The sequence below is a fragment of the Mchenga conophoros genome, linkage group LG2 (assembly GCF_057382185.1).
Source record: "Mchenga conophoros isolate Kocher_MC1m ecotype Shallow Benthic linkage group LG2, M_conophoros_male_GT1.1, whole genome shotgun sequence".
Classification (NCBI taxonomy): domain Eukaryota; kingdom Metazoa; phylum Chordata; class Actinopteri; order Cichliformes; family Cichlidae; genus Mchenga; species Mchenga conophoros.
Window position 1 is genome coordinate 29,334,003 of NC_140527.1, and position 19,723 is coordinate 29,353,725.

Here is a 19,723-nt window from a genome sequence, read left to right on the forward strand (position 1 = left end):
TTGGTAGCCAAAATATTATTGAAATGCTGTGAATTTCAACCCTGCATACTATTCTTATTAAAAATAGAAGGTCCGTCCTTTAATAAATCTTCAACATGAACATACAGGACATTTTTCTGTTGTTTCACTCCCTCTCTCTCCTACACACACACAACATACCGGACATTAACCACCAACTACTGAGAACTTTAACAAGGTAAAGTCTTCCATCACACGGTTGAGCTTTCAGGGGAAAAACTCTGTTTGCTTGCTGTAATATGACATGTTTGCTTTAATGTGGTAATAATAGCTTTGGAAATTGAAATTTGACAATTGTGTGGAACTGTCAACAGTAGCATTAGTGCAATAAAACCAGGCTCTGTGACTACGGGACAAGACTAAATCAGTGTGTGCACAGTAGATGACCGGAGACAACAATAACCTCCCTCTGGCTCCTCAAAGGCTTTTATGCTTGTGTGGTCAAATTCATTATCTCATTACATCCCACGAACTGATTACTACTACAGTGTAACTGCAGAATTTGTGCATCGCTTCTTAACTTTTAATGCAAAGTAGTCCGAGTAACATCACAGTGAAATTTGAGAGTCAAAGTGAGGAGGAAACTTACAGCGATCCCGTGAGCTCATGTTGAAGTTGTTGCTCCATCTTGTGGTGAAAAATTGTAGGTAAAACATTTGTGCCAAGTTGTTGCGCCACAGTTTATATCTTTATATCACTACAGTAATGACTGTAAATGGTGCAATAGCAAAGGAAATGATGAACAGGTTACAGTGCGTTTATGCATTTCACAATGGATAAATGGGTCATTCCAGAACTGGAGGACAATTTATGTTTCACAAATGCTAAAAAACATGAAGTTTTTTCAATGTAAATTTCAGTTTTATTTAAATGAACCACCAACAATGAGATGCTTGGCACAACTGTATCACCAGCACTCGAAGTAGTAACTATAAAAAAGGGAATATATTAAACCTTTGTAAGCTAAAAAAACAAAACAAAAAAACATTTAGACTAATTTCATAATTTTTATATTCTTACATTTTTTAATTTAAATGTCTTCTGTTCGTATCAGGGTTGACTGGATGCATTAGTTTTTTGTAGACTGACAAAAATACTTCTAATATATATTTGTAATGTTTGTTTAATAGGGTAACATTAGCATTTTTGTTGAAAAATGAAAGTATTTCACAGTAATGGACTGTGAAAGTTGAGGATGAGTATAGTACAACTAAATGTAGGAAACTTTAAATGCATCTTCTTTTAGTAGCATAGTAAGAGGGTTGCACTGTTTAGATATACTCTGTCTGAAAAAAAATATAGAAAATATAAAGATAAGGACTCATCTCTGGTCTATCCATGAATTAGGACAACGTTTAACAATTATAAAAGACTTGTAGCAACAAAACCAAAAAGAAAACATTTTAAGTGTTATATTTGAATTGGTTATTAAGAAACTGGGACAAAAGAAAACTGCCACTTTAGATGCTTAAGAGCAGTTTCATATTTTAATCAATATTTTACATTTTTAGCACAATGCAAAGTACTACTCTAACTCTGGCAAATTGGTGAGACAAGCATACATAGATTCGTGACTCCTGTATTATTTTCAAATTCATGACTGGAATTCTGGCACTGAATGAGATGCATCTGGCTCGGAGCCTCTGAATCACTTCCTGTTTGAACAGAGCACTGAATATGAAATACCGGGAATAGCCGCCGCCCCCCCCCCCCCTTTTTTTTTTAAAGAAACAACCAAAAAAGAATTTAGTTCCATAATGAGATTTATTTACAGATGAAAGTGGGAGAGCTCCCTTGTGCATTTTATTAGCAGAATTCATCAGTTTCCCCCCCCAAACAAAACAGCAGGAAAATTCAGTCACACACACACACACACACACACACACACACACGCAAAAAAAGTTGAAAAGTTGACAATGGCCACTTCAGTCCTACGTTTAAAAGAAGAAAATAAAAAGTGGCAAACCCAACAAACTGCACTACCTACAATTTAGAAACCTTGATTTAAAGCAGAATATACATATTAAAAAAAAAGAAAAAAAGAAAAAACTTCAGGTCAGCAGGCACATGGTCACAGATGCTCTTACATATAATGAAAAAAACAAAAAGAAAAAAAAAAAAAAGCTGAAATTTGATGCCAAAAGCACACCCATTGCAGCCTTAGGCACAATATCAGTCATATACCACGATACTCTGCATGCTGATGGAGAAAAGCACTACATAACTTTAAACCAAAAACTATTAAAGACAGGAACCTGAGATATAAATTGAATTATCTTGCTACTTTAGCATGATCAGCAGCAAGATATTTCAACGTTAATCTCAAGCCATCGCTGACAATGGAACGAGGACATCTAGGCGATGCATACCAACGCACCCATTACGTGACAAAGCAATAGGAAGCAGTACCAATGTTAGGGTTACAAATGAAGTTACTCCATTTGTTGCATTATTTGGCTAATAAGATAGAACGAGAGGAGGGGGCATAGACAGCAGACAGCAACTGATCTGAATCTGTGAGCTGGGGAGGAGAAGCAGTGCAGTCTGCTGCTAGTTAGCTAATACTGTAGGTACTATGGGCCCTCATTCCCCCCAGCTTGAGTGAAATTGCATGGAGGCAGAGGGAACAGAGGTAGACAGGGAGGCAAATGTGGAACAAGAGGACAGACAAAAAAAACAAAACAAAACAAACATTGAGAATGTGGAATCGGAGGAATAGCTACATAGCTGGTCTTCAGAAGCCCGATGGTGTCAAAACATTCATGTCCCGAGGTTTGAGTTTATGCGGCCGTGGGTTTTGCCGCTTGGCTTCAATGTCTGAGATTTCAATCTTGGGTGGCATAAATTTTGTAGGGTCATCAACCTTGAGGTTGACCTGGGTGTTGGTGCCATCCATGGTTGAGGATTTCTGCAGACCAAAATAAGATTGCAGAGACAAACCTGCAGGAGAGAGGTGTGGTAGATGATGCCATTAATTACTTAAGAGCTGCAAAGAGAAACACACAGCATCACTGGTGTACCGTGTGAAATTTCCCTGAAATATTCCACCTACATGCCGTTATAGCTTCTATAAGAAAACTTTTAAATTGCACCTTATTCTGCATTTAACCATGTAAAGCCTGAACCACGAAATAATTGCCAGAAAATTCTTCTTTAAAAAACAAAACAAAAAACTGGAATGTTTATTGAACTTTCTGACAAACTCAAGGTCTCAAAAAGGTCTAGTCTTTTACAGGGTTAAAATATGCATGTTACTAGGGCTGAACGATATATCGCATTTGCGATAATATCGCGACATGATCAAGTGCAATTTTCTAACCGCAAAGGCTGCGATTATACTCTGGATATGTCCAAATTCATGGGCTGCATCCTCCTGAGGCCGCATTTGTAGACCGATTACGTCACAGCGACGCGCCGAAGGCTGTCCAAATTACTACCATATCCCAGAATTCATAGCGCGGCCCAGCCAAACTCCAGTTTCCAGCAATGGCGGCCGCTACTAAGTTTTAAAATTACTCATACTAATCTTTCTGGGTCACAAAATAAACTTTTAACATATTTTCAGGCGAGAAAGTAGTTGTGTAAACATCAAATATCTGCTCGGTTTATCAAGATATCCCATATTTGCAAAAGTGCTTCGATGTTTTCAGAGGCGTCTGCTACCCACCAGCTCGACAGCTAGCCGGGAGCTCGAGGGTTACTGATGCGGCCGAGAACGGCACAACTCCCGGCACATCATTTTCAGATCACCGCGGAGTTTCGCTGCTCGGGTTAAACGTAATATATAAGTCACTTAGACAACCTAAAAATGTTATTGTTGGGCTTTTTTCAGTGTTTTGTTTGTTCATGAGTAAATCGGTTTGGCTGAGATTAAAGTTATTAGATTAGTTAAAATAAAACTTTATTAATCCCCCGGGTGGGTTCCTCCTTGGTTTTCACACAGCTGACTAAACGTCAAACAGAAAACTTATTAAACAGAAGTATGAGACAGTCGAGAATTTACACCAGTGTCTGGTTATATTTTAGATAGCAAGAAGCAGACGGCCGAGTTTATTAAACTCCACCGAGACAGCGGTGACGCTAATCAGAAGGCTAGACCGTCCAATTTCACGCCTTTAAATTTTAAAGGCGTGTTTGTGTGTGTGTTTATACAATTGCTATTATGTTTGCACTTTATGTGTAATGTTACTGACTGCAGAGATCAGTAAGATGTGTGTATTTTTTATTTATTAGTTTTATTTATTTAATATTATTTTTTAATTGAATGACTGTCTAGTAGTTCACAGATGTCGAAAAACTGAGTGTGGTAAAGCCACTGATTTTTTTTTATGTATATTTCTGCAATCTGCACATTGTACTGACTTTCATTTTAATGTTTACACCAGGGTTCCTTGTCAGCACTTTATGCTCAGATGTTTGTAAGCTAAAAATAAACTATTGTGTATGTTCAAATATACTGTTGTGATTGAAGAAGTTAAATAAAAATGTCAGTCATCAATTCATGCATCACCTCATGTCATCATAACAGAGGTCTGTCTTCCAGGAAAGAACAGTTTAAAATTAATGTAATATAGTATTGGCCATACTATATGATGTATTGCTTGTCTTTGTTTAATAATACAGAAGACAAAGACCTTAAAAAATAATCGCATATCGCATCGCAATCGCAATATTGGGGCAAAAAAATCGCAATTAGATTATTTTCCATAATCGTTCAGCCCTACATGTTACAGTGAAAACAAGCTATGTTATCACATGTGATTAGGATCACATTTTCTGTTTTGGTTTCTGTGATGCGAGGCCTGTCTTTGTAAACAGTTCTGCAGGTTGTGGTTTCAACATGGCTGTGGTATGACTAGAAGGAAGTAGTTTCAAATGCTATCAATTTACAAACTTTTTTCTCCCCCAAAAATAAAAGGGAGGGTCAGTGCAGTTTCTTTTGATGTAAGGTTCAGGGGTATGACAATTCACCCTATTCGCAGAGTATCGGCATAGAAATGCTAAAAGACTGAAGATACAGAAACAGGCGTGAGCACAAATCTTTTACCTGTGCTGGTTTCAGAGCCAGGATCAGTGGGGGACTTCTGTACCACAGATCGGATTCCGAAGAAACTCCACCTATCACCTCCTCCTCCTTCATTTCCTCCCATGTCTGTGCTTGGGTTGGGACTGTGGGTCTCAGGTGCAGCAAGGAAAGGTACAGGACTCAGATGAAACCAGTTCCTGTATTCCCATTACCCAAGAACAACATGAACATACAGCCAATTGGAAATTGTACAAATGTATAAATATAAGGGGGTTTCTTTGCTGAATGACAACTGGCTTTACAACAGTACAGTTCCTACCTGCGATGAACACTCGGTGAAGAGTAGGGACTAACGCAGGGGGTGATGTTGGGAGTAACAGAAGGGGTGCCACTTGGGGTGGTTGATGCTGATGTTGTAAGCCTGTCCTCAAAGTTTCCACTTGGCATTCTCAACTTCTGCACAGCAAGAAAAACAAAAACAGTTTAAAAAAAAAAAGTCACAAGCTCCCATCTGCTCCACTGTCAGTGTAAATTTATTAAACAGTTTTAATCTTCCCACATGTGTCTGGCCAGCACAAAAGCACAAACAGTGCTGTTTTGTTTCCCCCGTGACCCTGTTTGTAAGTTTGTTGTTTTATGATCTTTTGTTAATCTGTCAGTGAAACAACTAATTGTATTTACAGAGCAAACATCCCTAAATACGCAATGCACAAGGTCAACGCTGTTTTACTTGGTTTGCAGATCGAAAAATAGGACGTCACAGGTTCTCAGAGCCTATTGCCATTGACTACGTTATGCAGGTGGGAACACAGATCAAAGGTTAGAAACAAAGTGTGCAAAAATTACTCATCTTAATTTATCATTAAACAGCAGTAAACACATTAAGAACCACAGAACTGTTACGCACCAAATTAAGCTTTCATTACATAACTTCGACTTTTTCACAAAATTGATTGAAATCCCTGAAACACCTACGAAAAACAACAAATCCATGTTAATGTATTTGTCAATCATCAGTCGTCTTCAGTTTTAGTACAGAGTAAACAAAAGCTACTTTTTGACTAAAGGCAAAAAAAACCCAAAAACAAATCCAAGTTCCACTATACTTGCCATCAGACTTAAATTGAGTTCATGACTAATCTCTTGAAAAACATTTTCAGTGCCCAGTTTCCATTCGGTGTGGGCATATTCCCAATCATATGGCAAATGCCCTTCCAAGCTCATATCTCCATTGTGCATGAGGTCCTGCTTTCTACTCTGGGTAGAGTCCATTTTGCAAATGAAGAGCGCAAAGCAACGTAGTGGCCTTTTAAACACATTACTTGGGTCAGTAACCTAGTTCGTCACTACTTGAACCCGACTGGCCCTCAGCCAGAACGATCAACATGGAGGTCAACAACAGCCTGCCACATGCAAACAATTCTGTATAGCTTATAAAGTGTCAGAAAGCTGAAATAAAAAAATAAAAAAAATAAAAAAGAGTAAAGACATACAAAAACCACAAATACACTAACACAGCAAAAAAAATAAATACACATATCGCACGGAAAACCTCTGGTAGTCGATTTGTTCCTCGTGTGTATATAAAACAAGACAAAACCCATTTATTACAGTTACGTAATAAATAAAACGCTTTTCAAATAACACCACCTAAAGTGGAATCTGTGTGAAATCTGGTTTCAATACAGATACAAGAGTTTAAAAAAAAAAAATAATGCCAGCACCAGTCTGTGCCTCGATCATTTCTTAGCGTTAGGCCTCATGATAGTAAAATGATGATAGTGCGGGGCAAACAGAGTAATTATCCAAGTTATATATTTACATCACGCTCACTTAGCAAGTGCGAAGGGCTTCCCAAGCCCCTAAAGTTACCCTTTCAGGTTATTTTATTTACCTGAAGCTTCCACTCACGGTAAGCAACACGGCCTTTAAATGTCTGCTGGTTTCTAGTTAGCCAGTGCTAACCAAGGCCAAGAATCACACAATGGTTAACTACTTTAACCCATCAATACGCAAACCACCATCCCCTCCTTTGTATTGCGAGATTCACGGTAGTTGATATATGCCGATCATTTATTTTTATTGTTCCGAATAAATACGTTTGTTTGAATGCTAGCTTCGCTAACGGCGTACAACACCTTCGACCTGACTGTCGTCAACTAAAGCAGCGACGTCTGACTAACCTTTTTATGATAACTTTTCGTTGACGCCTCGGTCCGACAATTTCTTTCACTTTGTCCATAATTTCCAGTTTAACTGACGATTATTTTTCACAAAAACGACGACGATACAGTCTATGCAGCAAAGTAGGCCTTTTCTGGTTTTGGTAGGAGCTCTGTGATTGGTCCGTCTCGGGGAACAGGAAAAAGGAAGGGGTTTGGTTTGTGCAGGGGCGTTGCTTGGCAACAATACTGCAAGAACTACAGCCTATGGAGCCAGCGCAGAGCTCATTACGTAATTTGTTTATCAAGACGTTTTGCCATGTTAACAATATGTTGTTATGTAATTAGAAGTGCACATATCAAGTTTCTTTAAGTAAAAGTTTACTTAGCTTACCTTACTAAGTGATCTTTACACGTTAATGATATTCAGTAACTTTGTGAGGTCAATAAGAATTAGGTCAGTAAATAGTAAATTTGAGGACCTGTAGGTGGGTGGCTAGTTGTGGTGAGGGATATATATTGTCCTCTTCTTTCTAAAAACTAATTGCTCATGCATGTATGAAAACTAAAATCCAGCCGATAATTCATACAAAGTAGATGTTAACATTTAACATCGGTGGCACGGTGGTTAGCACTGTTGCCGCACAGCAAGAAGGTCCTGAGTTCAATTCCAACATCAGGCCGGGGTCTTTCTGTGTGGAGTTTACATGTTCTCCCCGTGTTTGCGTGGGTTCTCTCCGGGTACTCCGGCTTCCTCCCACCGTCCAAAGACATGCAGCTTGTGGTTAATTGATAGGTTAATTGATTAATCCAAATTGTCACTAGGTGTGAATGTGAGTGTGAATGGTTGTCTGTCCCTATGTGTTAGCCCTGCGACAGACTGGCGACCTGTCCAGGGTGTACCCCGCCTTTCGCCCTATGACAGCTGGGATAGGCTCCAGCGCCCCCCGCGACCCTGAAAAGGATAAGCGGAAGTGAATGGATGGATGGATGGAACATTTAACATATACTTCTTAATTATGCTAATCGGGGGAAAGACAGTCATTGCAAGCTATTAAAAAACTAGGTCTCTAATTTTCATGATAATCTGCCCCAGAGTAGGTCACTTTCACAGCATAAATTACTATGGTGATCTGCATTTGGAAGAAAACCCAGGATTAACTCTGTAGTTACCCAAATAAGATGAAATCCTGCCTTGTAGCACAGGCTTTAAATATATATCTGAGCCAGTCCATCAACTTAATTTGATAAGGGTCAGATTTATGATGTGTTTTTTTTAATGTACTCTTTTTAATAATAATAACAACAACCTTCTGACAAATGACATTTAGGTGTGCATTTTCTTTTGAGTTCATTGTTACTTGCGGTCAGTGATTAAAACTGTTAATACTCACCGGCAGTGTGACATCACCTCGTCTGTGAATGTGGGTCTCTTCAGCAGAAAGGCCCTTGTGAGGGTAATAACCAGACTCTGTTAGTCCAGCCTGGTGCTCAAACTCCTCAAGGCTCTTGTGGGATTCCTCTGAGAGATTATGGGAACATTGCAGACAACTAGTCAGTGTGTTTAAGGTGCTGCACTCCAGCATAGCTCCACTAACACTCTTAAGATTGTTTAAGTGGGAGCCAAGTCGTTCTGAGCATCATAATTCATGTAGTGGACAGTGGCCTTGTTAAGTAACTCTATATTTTTAAATAAAGTTGTTTAGTGAAGTTGCTTTCGTGGACTTACTGATCCTTAGCGAGCTCATTAAAGTGGTGGCTTTGGCTTTCACCACAGGCCCAGGAGACTTGGCTGATGGTGCTCCCTCAACGCTCAGTAACTTCCCACCACTCTTCCCTTCCTAGTCACACAAATCCTAAGTGTTAGGCTGCACTTACAAACTATTAGAAATGGAGCAAATCAGAAGTGCACGCACCTAACATTCAAGAAGCATTTACACGCAACTAATACAAGGATCATTTTGTTCCGGTAACCAATTCAAAACAACGTGGGTTAGAAAATAAGGGTAAACACGGGAGCACCTCAGTTTTCCTGAACCTGTTCTGTGGGATAACAGGTTCTTTCCACAGGATGTTGACAGTCAAGTCAGAAGGTGGGGAATGCATAGGGCCATCCATGTTCTCATCATAGCTGATATTGTGTCGTTGTATTCCAATTGGAGATGATAATGCACCCATGAGGCAGGACGGCGTGCCGGACTCAAGTACTGAAATGAAGGAAAAGGACACATTACTGTGTAAATAAACAAACAAATAAACAAGAGAAAAAACTTCTGTTATCAGTACAAGATAATCACTTGTCTCACAGTTTAACTCTGCCATATCTCAAATCTTGTTTACCTGGAATGTCTCCCCGTCCTGAGGCCATTATGTTCTGAGCAGCTGACTGCAGGAAACGGTGGGGTCTGACAGCTTGGCCGTTAACCTGACACTCAGCTTGATGCTGGACTCAGATCTGACCACTTCATCACATGACACCAGACACGGAAAGTTATTAGGCTCACAGAAACGAATGTAAAACACTGCTCACTAATGTCATTTCTTTTACCTGGGGAAGAAGGTAGGCCTACACATGTACTCTATGCATATGTTTAACAACATGATTATGGGTAAGTGCAAAAAATAAACACAACAGACATTAATTACTGAACACAGTGCAAGATGTCCTGACCTGCCTTAAATAGAAATACAGAGTCTGATTACAGCAGCGCCATTAATATCAGTCACACATAAATTCCTGCTGATAGCAGAGGAGTACAGCAGAGGTGGCCAAATTTACCCAAATGTCGATAGTACTGGTATCAGATTAATACTAGCGTGACAAGATTGACACTTTTTTCTATCATTTAAGTTCAGTATTCAGCCCAATGAATAATTTCAAAAGATTTTTAATACAGTTCTAACACATCAAAGCATCAGAAGCTGACCCAAAGTGTTTAGAGACAGGAATATTTACATTTCAGGTAAAAAATAAATAAATAAAAAAACAGTTTTGAAAATACATGAAAAGTTGAAAGGTATGCTTTTATTTTGCTAAATCATTATTTTGGAAAGAAAAAAAGCACAGTGAGTATGTAGTGAATGTTAAAATGTGTTTAGAAATCGCAGAATAATGATGATCCCTTTCATAAATCATGACACAACTACAACATATTCGGCATCGGTATTGACACTTTATATAGTGTATTTTCTTGGTAGCAGATTGATATCACAATCTGTAGTATCGCACAACACTACAACACAACCGAGCTCTGGATTAAACAAGGAAATGACACTTTTTCATTTCCGTCTGACAGCTGATCCACAGTTAGTTAGTTCCCTATTCAGTCGAATAAAACCACACTCAATCTTGTTTAGCTCCCAATCGCCGTGATCTGAGCTCACTTTCCAGCTGAATGCGCTCTTAAATGAACTCAGAATGTGACATGTTTCTCATACATATTGCAGCAGAATTCAGATTTTGCAGACACGGGTCGGTGGTGTTTAGTAGTCCGGTCTACTTTCCAGACAGCTGACATCGTGCTGTTCACGTCGGCGCTCATGGAAGCCAGATACAGTGACTTGCAAAAAGAAAAAAGAAAAAAGAAAAAACGCACACACCCCTCCCCCGAAAGAAAAGAAGTCATGGGGATGTTTGACTCGTGTCGGTGTAGGATTTAAAAAAAAACGCAAACTAGCTGTAATGAATGAGGAATGACACATGACTCACGCTGCAGTGTTTTCCGAGAAAAATACATGTATGTAAAAACAGAGAAGCCCATTCAAACCACTTTAAAATGATGTGATTTGCAATAGGCTATACATTTAGTCTGTATATACATACAAGATCTACATTTTAGGTTGTCCAGAATTTGCACGATCCCTTCATCGTATATTTAAAACTTAAAACTCACCCGTGAAGAATTCTCTCACTGTCCCTCTGAAATTACTCCACAGCTGCAGTGATTTCGTTGCCACTGTCGCGCCGATTTGGGATAACGAACAAAAAGATATTGTTTGTTTGTTCGCCGGCTAGTTTATCCATGACTTTTGGACATGCAAACAGAGTCCATATGCCCACGTCACGGTGAACGTACCTCCTTGGCAGCAGCCTAAGCCGCCGCGGAGGGATCCGCTGAAACTTGGCTCAGTATGTTTTGGTGTGGTGCAATAGATCAAGATCGTTACTGTGTATATTTTATCACCTCATAACAATCCTGAATGTTATACTTCAAAGCTGAGGCGATAAGGCAGGTTTGCTTGAATCTGCAGTGAATTCCTAATCCCCATTCATTCTTATCATTTAAAACTTTAGATCTTTTTTATTTTTAAACTTTAGCGTTTTACATAAGAGGAGTTGCAGTAATGGTGAAGTTTAAAGGGTTATCTGCAAAGATTAGACTTGATCAGTGTGATCAGCGTTGTGGGCCTTGTAAGATCCTGGCCTTTTATTTAAAAGGAACTGCAGTTTAAGACTTGGTTTCAAAGCTAAGGTTAGACTGAGGTCTAGCTGTGGTAAAAGCATTGGTAGATGGCTAAGGTCACCCTTGGGTTCAGGGAATGCACATGCAAATTATGTGGATGAGGGTGTGGTGGATAGCAGCCTATAGGACTCTGGAAAGTTCAGCCACCCCTGTCAGTGAGGACATTGCTGACTGCTGACTGGACCCTGTAATCCCAGTCTGTTTGCAGCTTCAGTGTCATGTGTACTATTTGATGCCAGACTTTAACTTCTTAATTTCAATGCTTGGCAATCTGCTTGAAAGTGTGCAACCACTTCCACAAATATCCCAGAGGTGAAGCTGTTCTGAATGGAGGGTTGGGTTGCAAGTCTTCTGAGTCAGCATCTTGGACTGTTCAGCATTTACAAGAAACATTTTGTAATAGTTATTGCAACAGAAATGGGTCATCACAGCTGACGCTGAAAGCACACACACACACACACACACACACACACACACACACACACACACACACACACACACACATAAAAAGCTCTCACGGTTTTGAATAGTCAATGTGAAAGTTGATGTACCATCTACTTGTGGTTTCTCCAGGAGAGAAATTCACAATATATTTTACATTTTTTATATGTAATATTCTAATTGGACTAGCTGTTGTGATTGCAGGAAAGGGAACCAAGTGCAGGAATCTGAAAGAGGAAGAAATAAGTTCTCAAAGACAGTAAGACAGGACTATTTATACACACATGTCAGGAGGTTGAAAACAGGAGGATAAACAGACACAAGGTCATCACACAGGTGAAGACAATGGCAACGAGCTAGGAGGTGAAATAAAATTAAACATGAAACACAGAAGACAAATTATTACAAAACTAAAATGGGAAATGAATAAGAATAAGAAATGCTTACACATGAATAAACTTAACATGGGAGGAGGACAAAGTGGAATACAGAGAGTAAGATCCTGAAGGGACTAATTAAATATATAAGCAAAACGTATAAATAAAGCATAACTAGAACAGGACTAAAAAATAAATGAAAATCATCTCATGGGTCAAATTAATACAATTCAGAATTAGAGGGAACATTCATGCTCCATTCTTTGGTCTCATACCTTCATATTTCTAGAATATCATTTTTTTCAGCAACTCAAACCTGCTTAAAATCAACCGTCTTGTTTGTTTGTTTGATTTTGTCTCCTTTAGCCTCTACCTCTTGTTATGTATAGCAGGATTGTGTGTGTGACTGGCTGTGCTGTGCTATTTGCATGTGCTAAATGTTGCCACTGTGTTTCATTATGTTAAAAGACTAATTCAAGTGGAAAATTCTATAATATTTTCCATTTCCCTGAGACATATTTTAGTAATTTTTAGCTGATTATTTTTGCACTGATGTGCAATATCAAGCCATTTTCTTTAAAAATACTACAAATGACATGAAAGTCTGATCAGTTTTTAGTCAAATTAATATTCAAATTCAATCACTACTGCAAGAATTCAAAAGAGAATCTCATAGATTGTAAGTAAAGATAGAAGCAACTGATTATCCATCCGTTCACTTCCGCTTATCCTTTTCAGGGTCGCGGGGGGCACTGGAGCCTATCCCAGCTGTCATAGGGCGAGAGGCAGGGTACACCCTGGACAGGTCGCCAGTCTGTCGCAGGGCTAACACATAGGGACAGACAACCATTCACACTCACACCTAGTGACAATTTGGATTATCCAATTAACCTATCCCCACAAGCTGCATGTCTTTGGATGGTGGGAGGAAGCCGGAGTACCCGGAGAGAACCCACGCAAACACGGGGAGAACATGCAAACTCCACACAGAAAGACCCCGGCCTGATGTTGGAATTGAACTCAGGACCTTCTTGCTGCGCGGCAACAGTGCTAACCACCGTGCCACCGTGCTGCCGCAACTGGATGGATGGATGGCAACTGATTATATGGACGATTTTTAATTTTTATACTTTGCATTACCAGCGCTGGTCCACAAGATAGCACTATTGGTGTAGCATATGAACAGTTACAGCCCTTAAAGAGAAAGCGCACACTTGAGTTTTAATCCTTTCATGCTGTTTGGGTCAAATTTGACCCATTTTCAATTTCAACAGATGTAAAAACAACTGAAATTCTTTTCTTTTAGTCACAGGAATTTGATGACTGAAGTGACTGAAAATACACACACAAAAAAAAAAAAAAAAAAAAAAAAATATATATATATATATATATATATATATATATATATATATTGTATAATATATATATATATATTTACACTGGTGTAAAGATGATTCAAATTTTTATATACCGTGGCTGTTCAGAATCAAATTTGACCCATACATACTTCATACTGAATATTAAATCCACCAGCGTGGGTCAAAATAAGGTAAATGTTGGTTTTTGGGAATACTGAAATTGTGAGACTGCACATACACCGTCTGCATGTTTTTTTTATGGGACAGGCCTGTCAGAACTCTGTCGCAACGCAAGTGCTCTAACTGCAAGTCACATTTTTTTAACCATACATTAATACACTCCAAAAATAATTCTGCCCAGAAATACTGACTTTAACTCATTTATTTACATATAAGTTTCCCCATTTAATGTTACTACATAAATAAAATGTAATATGTTACATTTTGGTTGCATTTTGCTTAATTGTTACTTTTAAGGATGAAGAACCTTTTATATTTGAGTGTACAGTGTTTTATTCAGTACAATTCAAACACTTTAACCACTTCATGTAATTTAGAACCACGAGTTTACCTAATACGCATGTCTTTGGATGATGGGAGGAAGCTGGAGTACCCAGAGAAAACCCACCCAGGCACTGGGAGGAGCTGCCAACTCCACACAGAAAGACCCCAGCTGAGGTTCACACTATGAAACCTCTTACTGTAAGAGGAAAGTCTTAATCATTCTGCCACTGTGCCATTTTAATAAGTGTGGAAAACACATGTGCACGTCCCACACATGCAAGACTGTTTTGAATGCGCAGACTGTTTTGCAATAATGCAGCACTTTGTAATGTTTTGTGTTTGAGGTGTTTATTAATGTTGAATTGATATTATTAATTATAGAGGATAGCTGCACATATGCTACTCTCTTCTTGCTCGCTGACCTCTGACACAGTAATTAATGATTAATCATCAGTTTATTAACGTCAACTAGGCTGTTTATACATTCTAAAGAGATCAGTAGTTCAAATGTTTGTATAGACACAAAATCCTACTGGCATGAAATATGAGGAAACAAATCTTTAAGAGCTAATAATTTTATTAAAAAAATATCAAGAAGTACAAAGAGACATTCATCTATTTACAAAAACACAGAAGAATAAAAACAGGATACAACGGAGTGGACATAAAATATAAGCACATATAAAAAAATTAAATAAAAAAAACTACAATCATTTCATGTCCATGTTTTTTTTTTTTTTGTCAAGGTGACTTTGTTGAGAGTTCAGAGGTCATATGAGGTGCTTTTTCTTTCAGAGAGCTTAAAAGACAATTACATGGCAGCTGTGGAGGGTTCCACTGGGGAGGAAGTGGTCTTCTGCTTTTTATCCCTAAATTCACAAAAAACAAACAAACAGTGCACTCATTAGGAAAAAAAAGTCATTTATTACTTTATTTCTATAAACTGAAGCGATTCACTAATAATCTAACATTATTATTTAGACAATCAGAGTACTGGATGTAAAACTTGGATGAGTGTGGTGAAGTGTACTCACATGATTTTAGTCAGGAGCCTTTTCACGTTTCTTTGCTCGGGGTTCAAGCAATAGCGGAGGCCACTGTTCAAGGTAACACTGTTGAAATAGAAAATAGAGGTAAGTTCAATTTAAATGGAAAAGCTAAGGATCCTACAAGTATTTTTCTAAAATCATTATCTACCTTAAAAAGGTATTTTTAGTTAGGATGCATTTAATTTGCACTGTCGTGCAATTTCTTGTGTGATGCTTTATTAAAGCTTAGCAAATCTTCATGTTGAATTTATCAAAAGTAATAATGAAAAAAAAAGTCATATTAAAAAAAACTTACACAATCTCCACTTTGTTGCAGAAGATGGTTGCTGGGTAGATCTGTATGTCCTTTATGTCAGTCTTCATGCCGTTAAGATTCCTGACACGGTGACACAGACACTGCTGTCCTGATTGTTTGACTAGAAAAGAAGGCAATGAAAAAGAAATTAATATTTGACGTGCACAAATTCAAGTTTGCGTAATTTCAACTAAGAATCTAAATCATCTAAAAGGACAAATAAAGAAAGAAACTTACGTTGGGCCTGGGAGATGCAGACCATGACAGCCAGGAGCAGAAACGCTTTGATGAGGGTTGACATTGCTGGTTTCAAGATGACACTGGTGCTGAAAACGTGCAGCAAAGATAATAATGAAGCCAGAGAGAGTCTTGCAACAATTAAAGACTGATTGTTGACAGGAGTGCTGTGAGGAGTCGACTCAGAGTGGGCTCTTAAATACTTACTTTGGCTGCATACGTAATCTTTCCTGTGACAAAGGGAAATTTTTGACAGTGGAAAGTGAAACTCAAAAATGCCACAAAATCGAAAAAGCCAACCCTCCAACCCCCCCACTCCTTCTCAGCTCTGTGTCTGGTGGTACAACATTTTGACATTTTGTGGTAATATGATAGATTACAAGAGAACATTAAACCTTTTTGCATAACAATTACAAGTTCTCACACATATGAACTTGTATTCTGAATGTTTGTGTGAACAGGCAAAGACACAAGGACATTTATTTCTTAAACATTTTGCATAATGAATTAATTTTGATAAAAACAAAACAAAAAACAAAACAAAACAAAAAAAACCCACATCAACCATCAAAACATTTAGGTCATGTGAGAAATGAAACCTTTCTAACCTGTGAGAAATAAAAGGAAAAACACTTGGGCCATGTTAAATATTCATATGGCACCAAATAAGTGCATTTAGGATTGTAGACATGATTCAAACAGAACATCAGAATGAGGAAGCAAGGTAATTTAGGAGTTATAATGTCACATGTTTGCTGGTGCCTGTTGTGCTGATTTGAGTATTTCAGAAACTGCTAATCTACCGGGATTTTCCTGAGCAACAATCTCAAGGGTTTACAGAGAACGGCCTGAAAAACAGAAAATATCCAGTGAGCAGCAGTTCTCTGTGGGATAATTCCTTGTTGACGCCAGAAGTCAGAGGAGAATGATTTAGTCGCGTCGAGGTGATACAAGGCAACAGCAACTCATTTAACCACTTGTTACAATCAAGGTATGAAGAAGAGCATTTGTTGTGAATACACAACACACTGAACCTCAAAGCAGATGAGCTACAGCAGCAGAAGACCACAAGAAGTGACACTCATGTCAGCTAACAACAGGAACCTGAAGCTTAAAATTTACATGGACTCACCAAAATTGCATAACATAAGATGGAAAAACATTGACTGGTCTGATGAGTCAACATGTAGGTGATAGGGTCAGAAAGAACATGGGCACATGGATCCATCCAGCTCTGCGTCAACAGTTCAGGCTGGTGGTGGTTTAATGATGTAGGGAATCTTTTCCCGGCACTATTTGGGCCCCTCGGTATCAGTTGAGCAGTGTAACAAAACTCAAATCATCTCACATCAGTTTCTTGAACATTGCAGTGAGTGCACCGTACTCAAATGGCCTCCTCATCTGACAGATGTCAGTCCAGTAGATCATCATGGATGTGTAGCTGGCAAATCTACAGCACCCGTGTGATGCTGTCGTGTTAATTTATGGACCAAAATCTGTGGGGAATTTTTTTGCAATGTGTTGAATGCAAACAATTACAGCTGTAATTGCTGAAGGTAGAATGAGGTCCTAGTAAGGTATATCTAACTAAGTAAGCTGTGAGTTTAAACTTAATGCAGAAAAGATAATACATTATAGAGCCCATTGCTGGAAAATAAGAGTTCTCAGGGGTATCAGTTGTCTCTAGAAGACTTAATGTGAGCAAACTGTCAAATATCCCAGAGCTGTAGCCATTCTAAATGGAGGGATAAAGTCATCTAAGTTACTGTGTTGGACTAAGCAGCTTTTACAGGAAACATTTAGTTGCAGTTATTGCAACACATCGGCGTTGCAGCGGATATTGAAAGCTCACACACACATGCTGTAGGTAAAATAAGCTCTCAAGGCCTTGGCTAACAAACTAGAAAGCTGCCACTATTTAGATGTACTGGCTATGGTTTTGTGAGAGCTGAAAATTATTTTGAATTTCATGTTCTTTATATCAAATTCATAATAGACAGAAAAAAAATATATATATAAAAAATGGGGGCAGATTAAAGTGTTTCAGAGTTAAAAAAACGACAACTTCTGCTTCCATTAAACATACAGTTCACATACACGTGCATTTTCCACAATGCACCATTTCATATAATCCTAACATTTGCTTAAAAAAAAAGCTTACCTGCTTTATTCCTATAACTTTTTTAAAGTTATGTTTTATTTTATGTTTTTAACTTTCTGCCCAAAAAATAATAATGGATTTAACCTCCGTCATATCAAGCTTTGTGGAATTTTTAAATGAAATTATTTAATTGAATAAACCAGAAAAAATATATATCTGAGCTAAATAGGGAGCAGATGCACAAATAAAGTGAAACAAACTTTTTCTTTAATTATATCATTTTATTAATGTTCAAACATCAGAAAAATGTAATATTCTTATATCCTTCTCTTTTTATTGCTATCATAACAAAGGCAGATATTTGAACAACTTACACAACATGTGGGCTTTTTCTTTCTTTCTTTTTTTTTCTTTCTTTTTTTTTATTTTGCAACACGAGGGCATGATGTTACATGCATCAGTGGTTTGACACCTTTAGCATTCTCATCTCCAAATGAGAAAGGTGTGAGTGCTCGGAAAAACACGCAGCTTTGTTTTATTTCTTTCCATTTGTAGTAAGCGGTAGTTGTACATTTGTGACATTTCTGGTGTGAATAAATCGGTAATCTCTGACTTATCTGACTATCTGCCTTCTGTCTTTGGTTTGATGGTGACACACCAGATAAAATCTGATCAGATCTGATAAGAAAAGCCACCAAGATCAAAGCCTTGAGCAAATATGGTTTCAAAAGAAAGCTTCGGAGTTTCAGTTTTATTTCCCTTTTCATTTGACGCTTGGCAAACTGAAATTCAATCAACTTTTATTTTCTTCTTTTTTTTTATAACCTATTTTCAGCTGCAAGAAGGTCAGAAAGCCAGAATGAAACAGAAAGTGATGTAATAAGAAGAATTCACATTAGTTTCCTGTAAAAGCTGTGATGTAGAGAACCAGCAGCTTAAAAAAATGAGGAAAGGAGGATGAAACTAGTGTTTATAGTATTAATCAAAGGGGTTATGTCTCTAAAATGTCAACTCTGAGGACTTCAGAAACATGTTTGGCATTCACCCAAACTACAAAACATCTCGTTTGCAGCCATGCAGAAGGTTTTGGTTTGACTTACTGCAACTTCTGACATATCTGTCTACGTCTGGAATGATGTGGGTGATGTCCCGTGATGGTGGGCTGCTGCAATCCAAATCATTCACATCGATTTCAATACTTAAGTGTGAAAATCTGTTTTTGGGGGCAGAAATGATGGTTCAAGCACTGTAATGTTTAATTTAAAATTTAATACAATTTTAAAAGGGCTTTCTGAGAGGTTGCATGCAAAAAGAACTTTAAAAAACAAAAATCATTGGATTCGAAGATTAAATGTAAAATATTAAACCAAAGATTCAAACAAATGTCAAAGTGGAGGCATGCTATTTTAAGACACGGGGATCTTCCCTTCCAATAAAAAGCGAGAATGGGGACTTTTTTTCTTGCGGTGCCAGACTGAACACCAGTAGTCGCTTGGTCAGCAAGTGTGACCTCTCTAAAACGACACAGAAGCGCTTATAACGTGTAGAAAACTATAAATCAAATCAAAACCTGCTCTCACAGAGAGATTTAGAAATCACGCTTTTTTATTCAGTGCTTCCAACGCAGATTAACTGTATTTCTGTGCACTTAGCACGCTTGAATATTTTATATGTACTTTTTGTTAATATTTA

The 19,723-nt window shown here is 38.1% G+C and overlaps 2 protein-coding genes across 2 annotated transcripts; both read right to left on the reverse strand.

Moving 5' to 3' along the window:
* Positions 1-1,763: 1,763 nt before the first annotated feature.
* On the reverse strand, positions 1,764-11,289 carry LOC146582201 (putative monooxygenase p33MONOX). Its single transcript, XM_085292867.1, has 8 exons — positions 11,100-11,289; positions 9,547-9,668; positions 9,229-9,413; positions 8,936-9,047; positions 8,601-8,728; positions 5,364-5,500; positions 5,066-5,241; positions 1,764-2,958 (listed from the first exon to the last, which is right to left on the reverse strand). The coding sequence occupies exons 2-8, from the start codon at positions 9,572-9,574 to the stop codon at positions 2,753-2,755; spliced, it is 972 nt and encodes a 323-aa protein (XP_085148993.1). The 5' UTR covers positions 9,575-9,668; positions 11,100-11,289; the 3' UTR covers positions 1,764-2,752.
* Positions 11,290-14,908: 3,619 nt separating this feature from the next.
* LOC146582202 (C-X-C motif chemokine 10-like) lies at positions 14,909-16,117 on the reverse strand. Its single transcript, XM_085248232.1, has 4 exons — positions 15,931-16,117; positions 15,694-15,814; positions 15,384-15,461; positions 14,909-15,218 (listed from the first exon to the last, which is right to left on the reverse strand). Exons 1-4 carry the CDS (start codon positions 15,992-15,994, stop codon positions 15,161-15,163), a joined length of 321 nt encoding a protein of 106 aa, XP_085104358.1. The 5' UTR covers positions 15,995-16,117; the 3' UTR covers positions 14,909-15,160.
* Between the last annotated feature and the right edge of the window lie 3,606 nt (positions 16,118-19,723).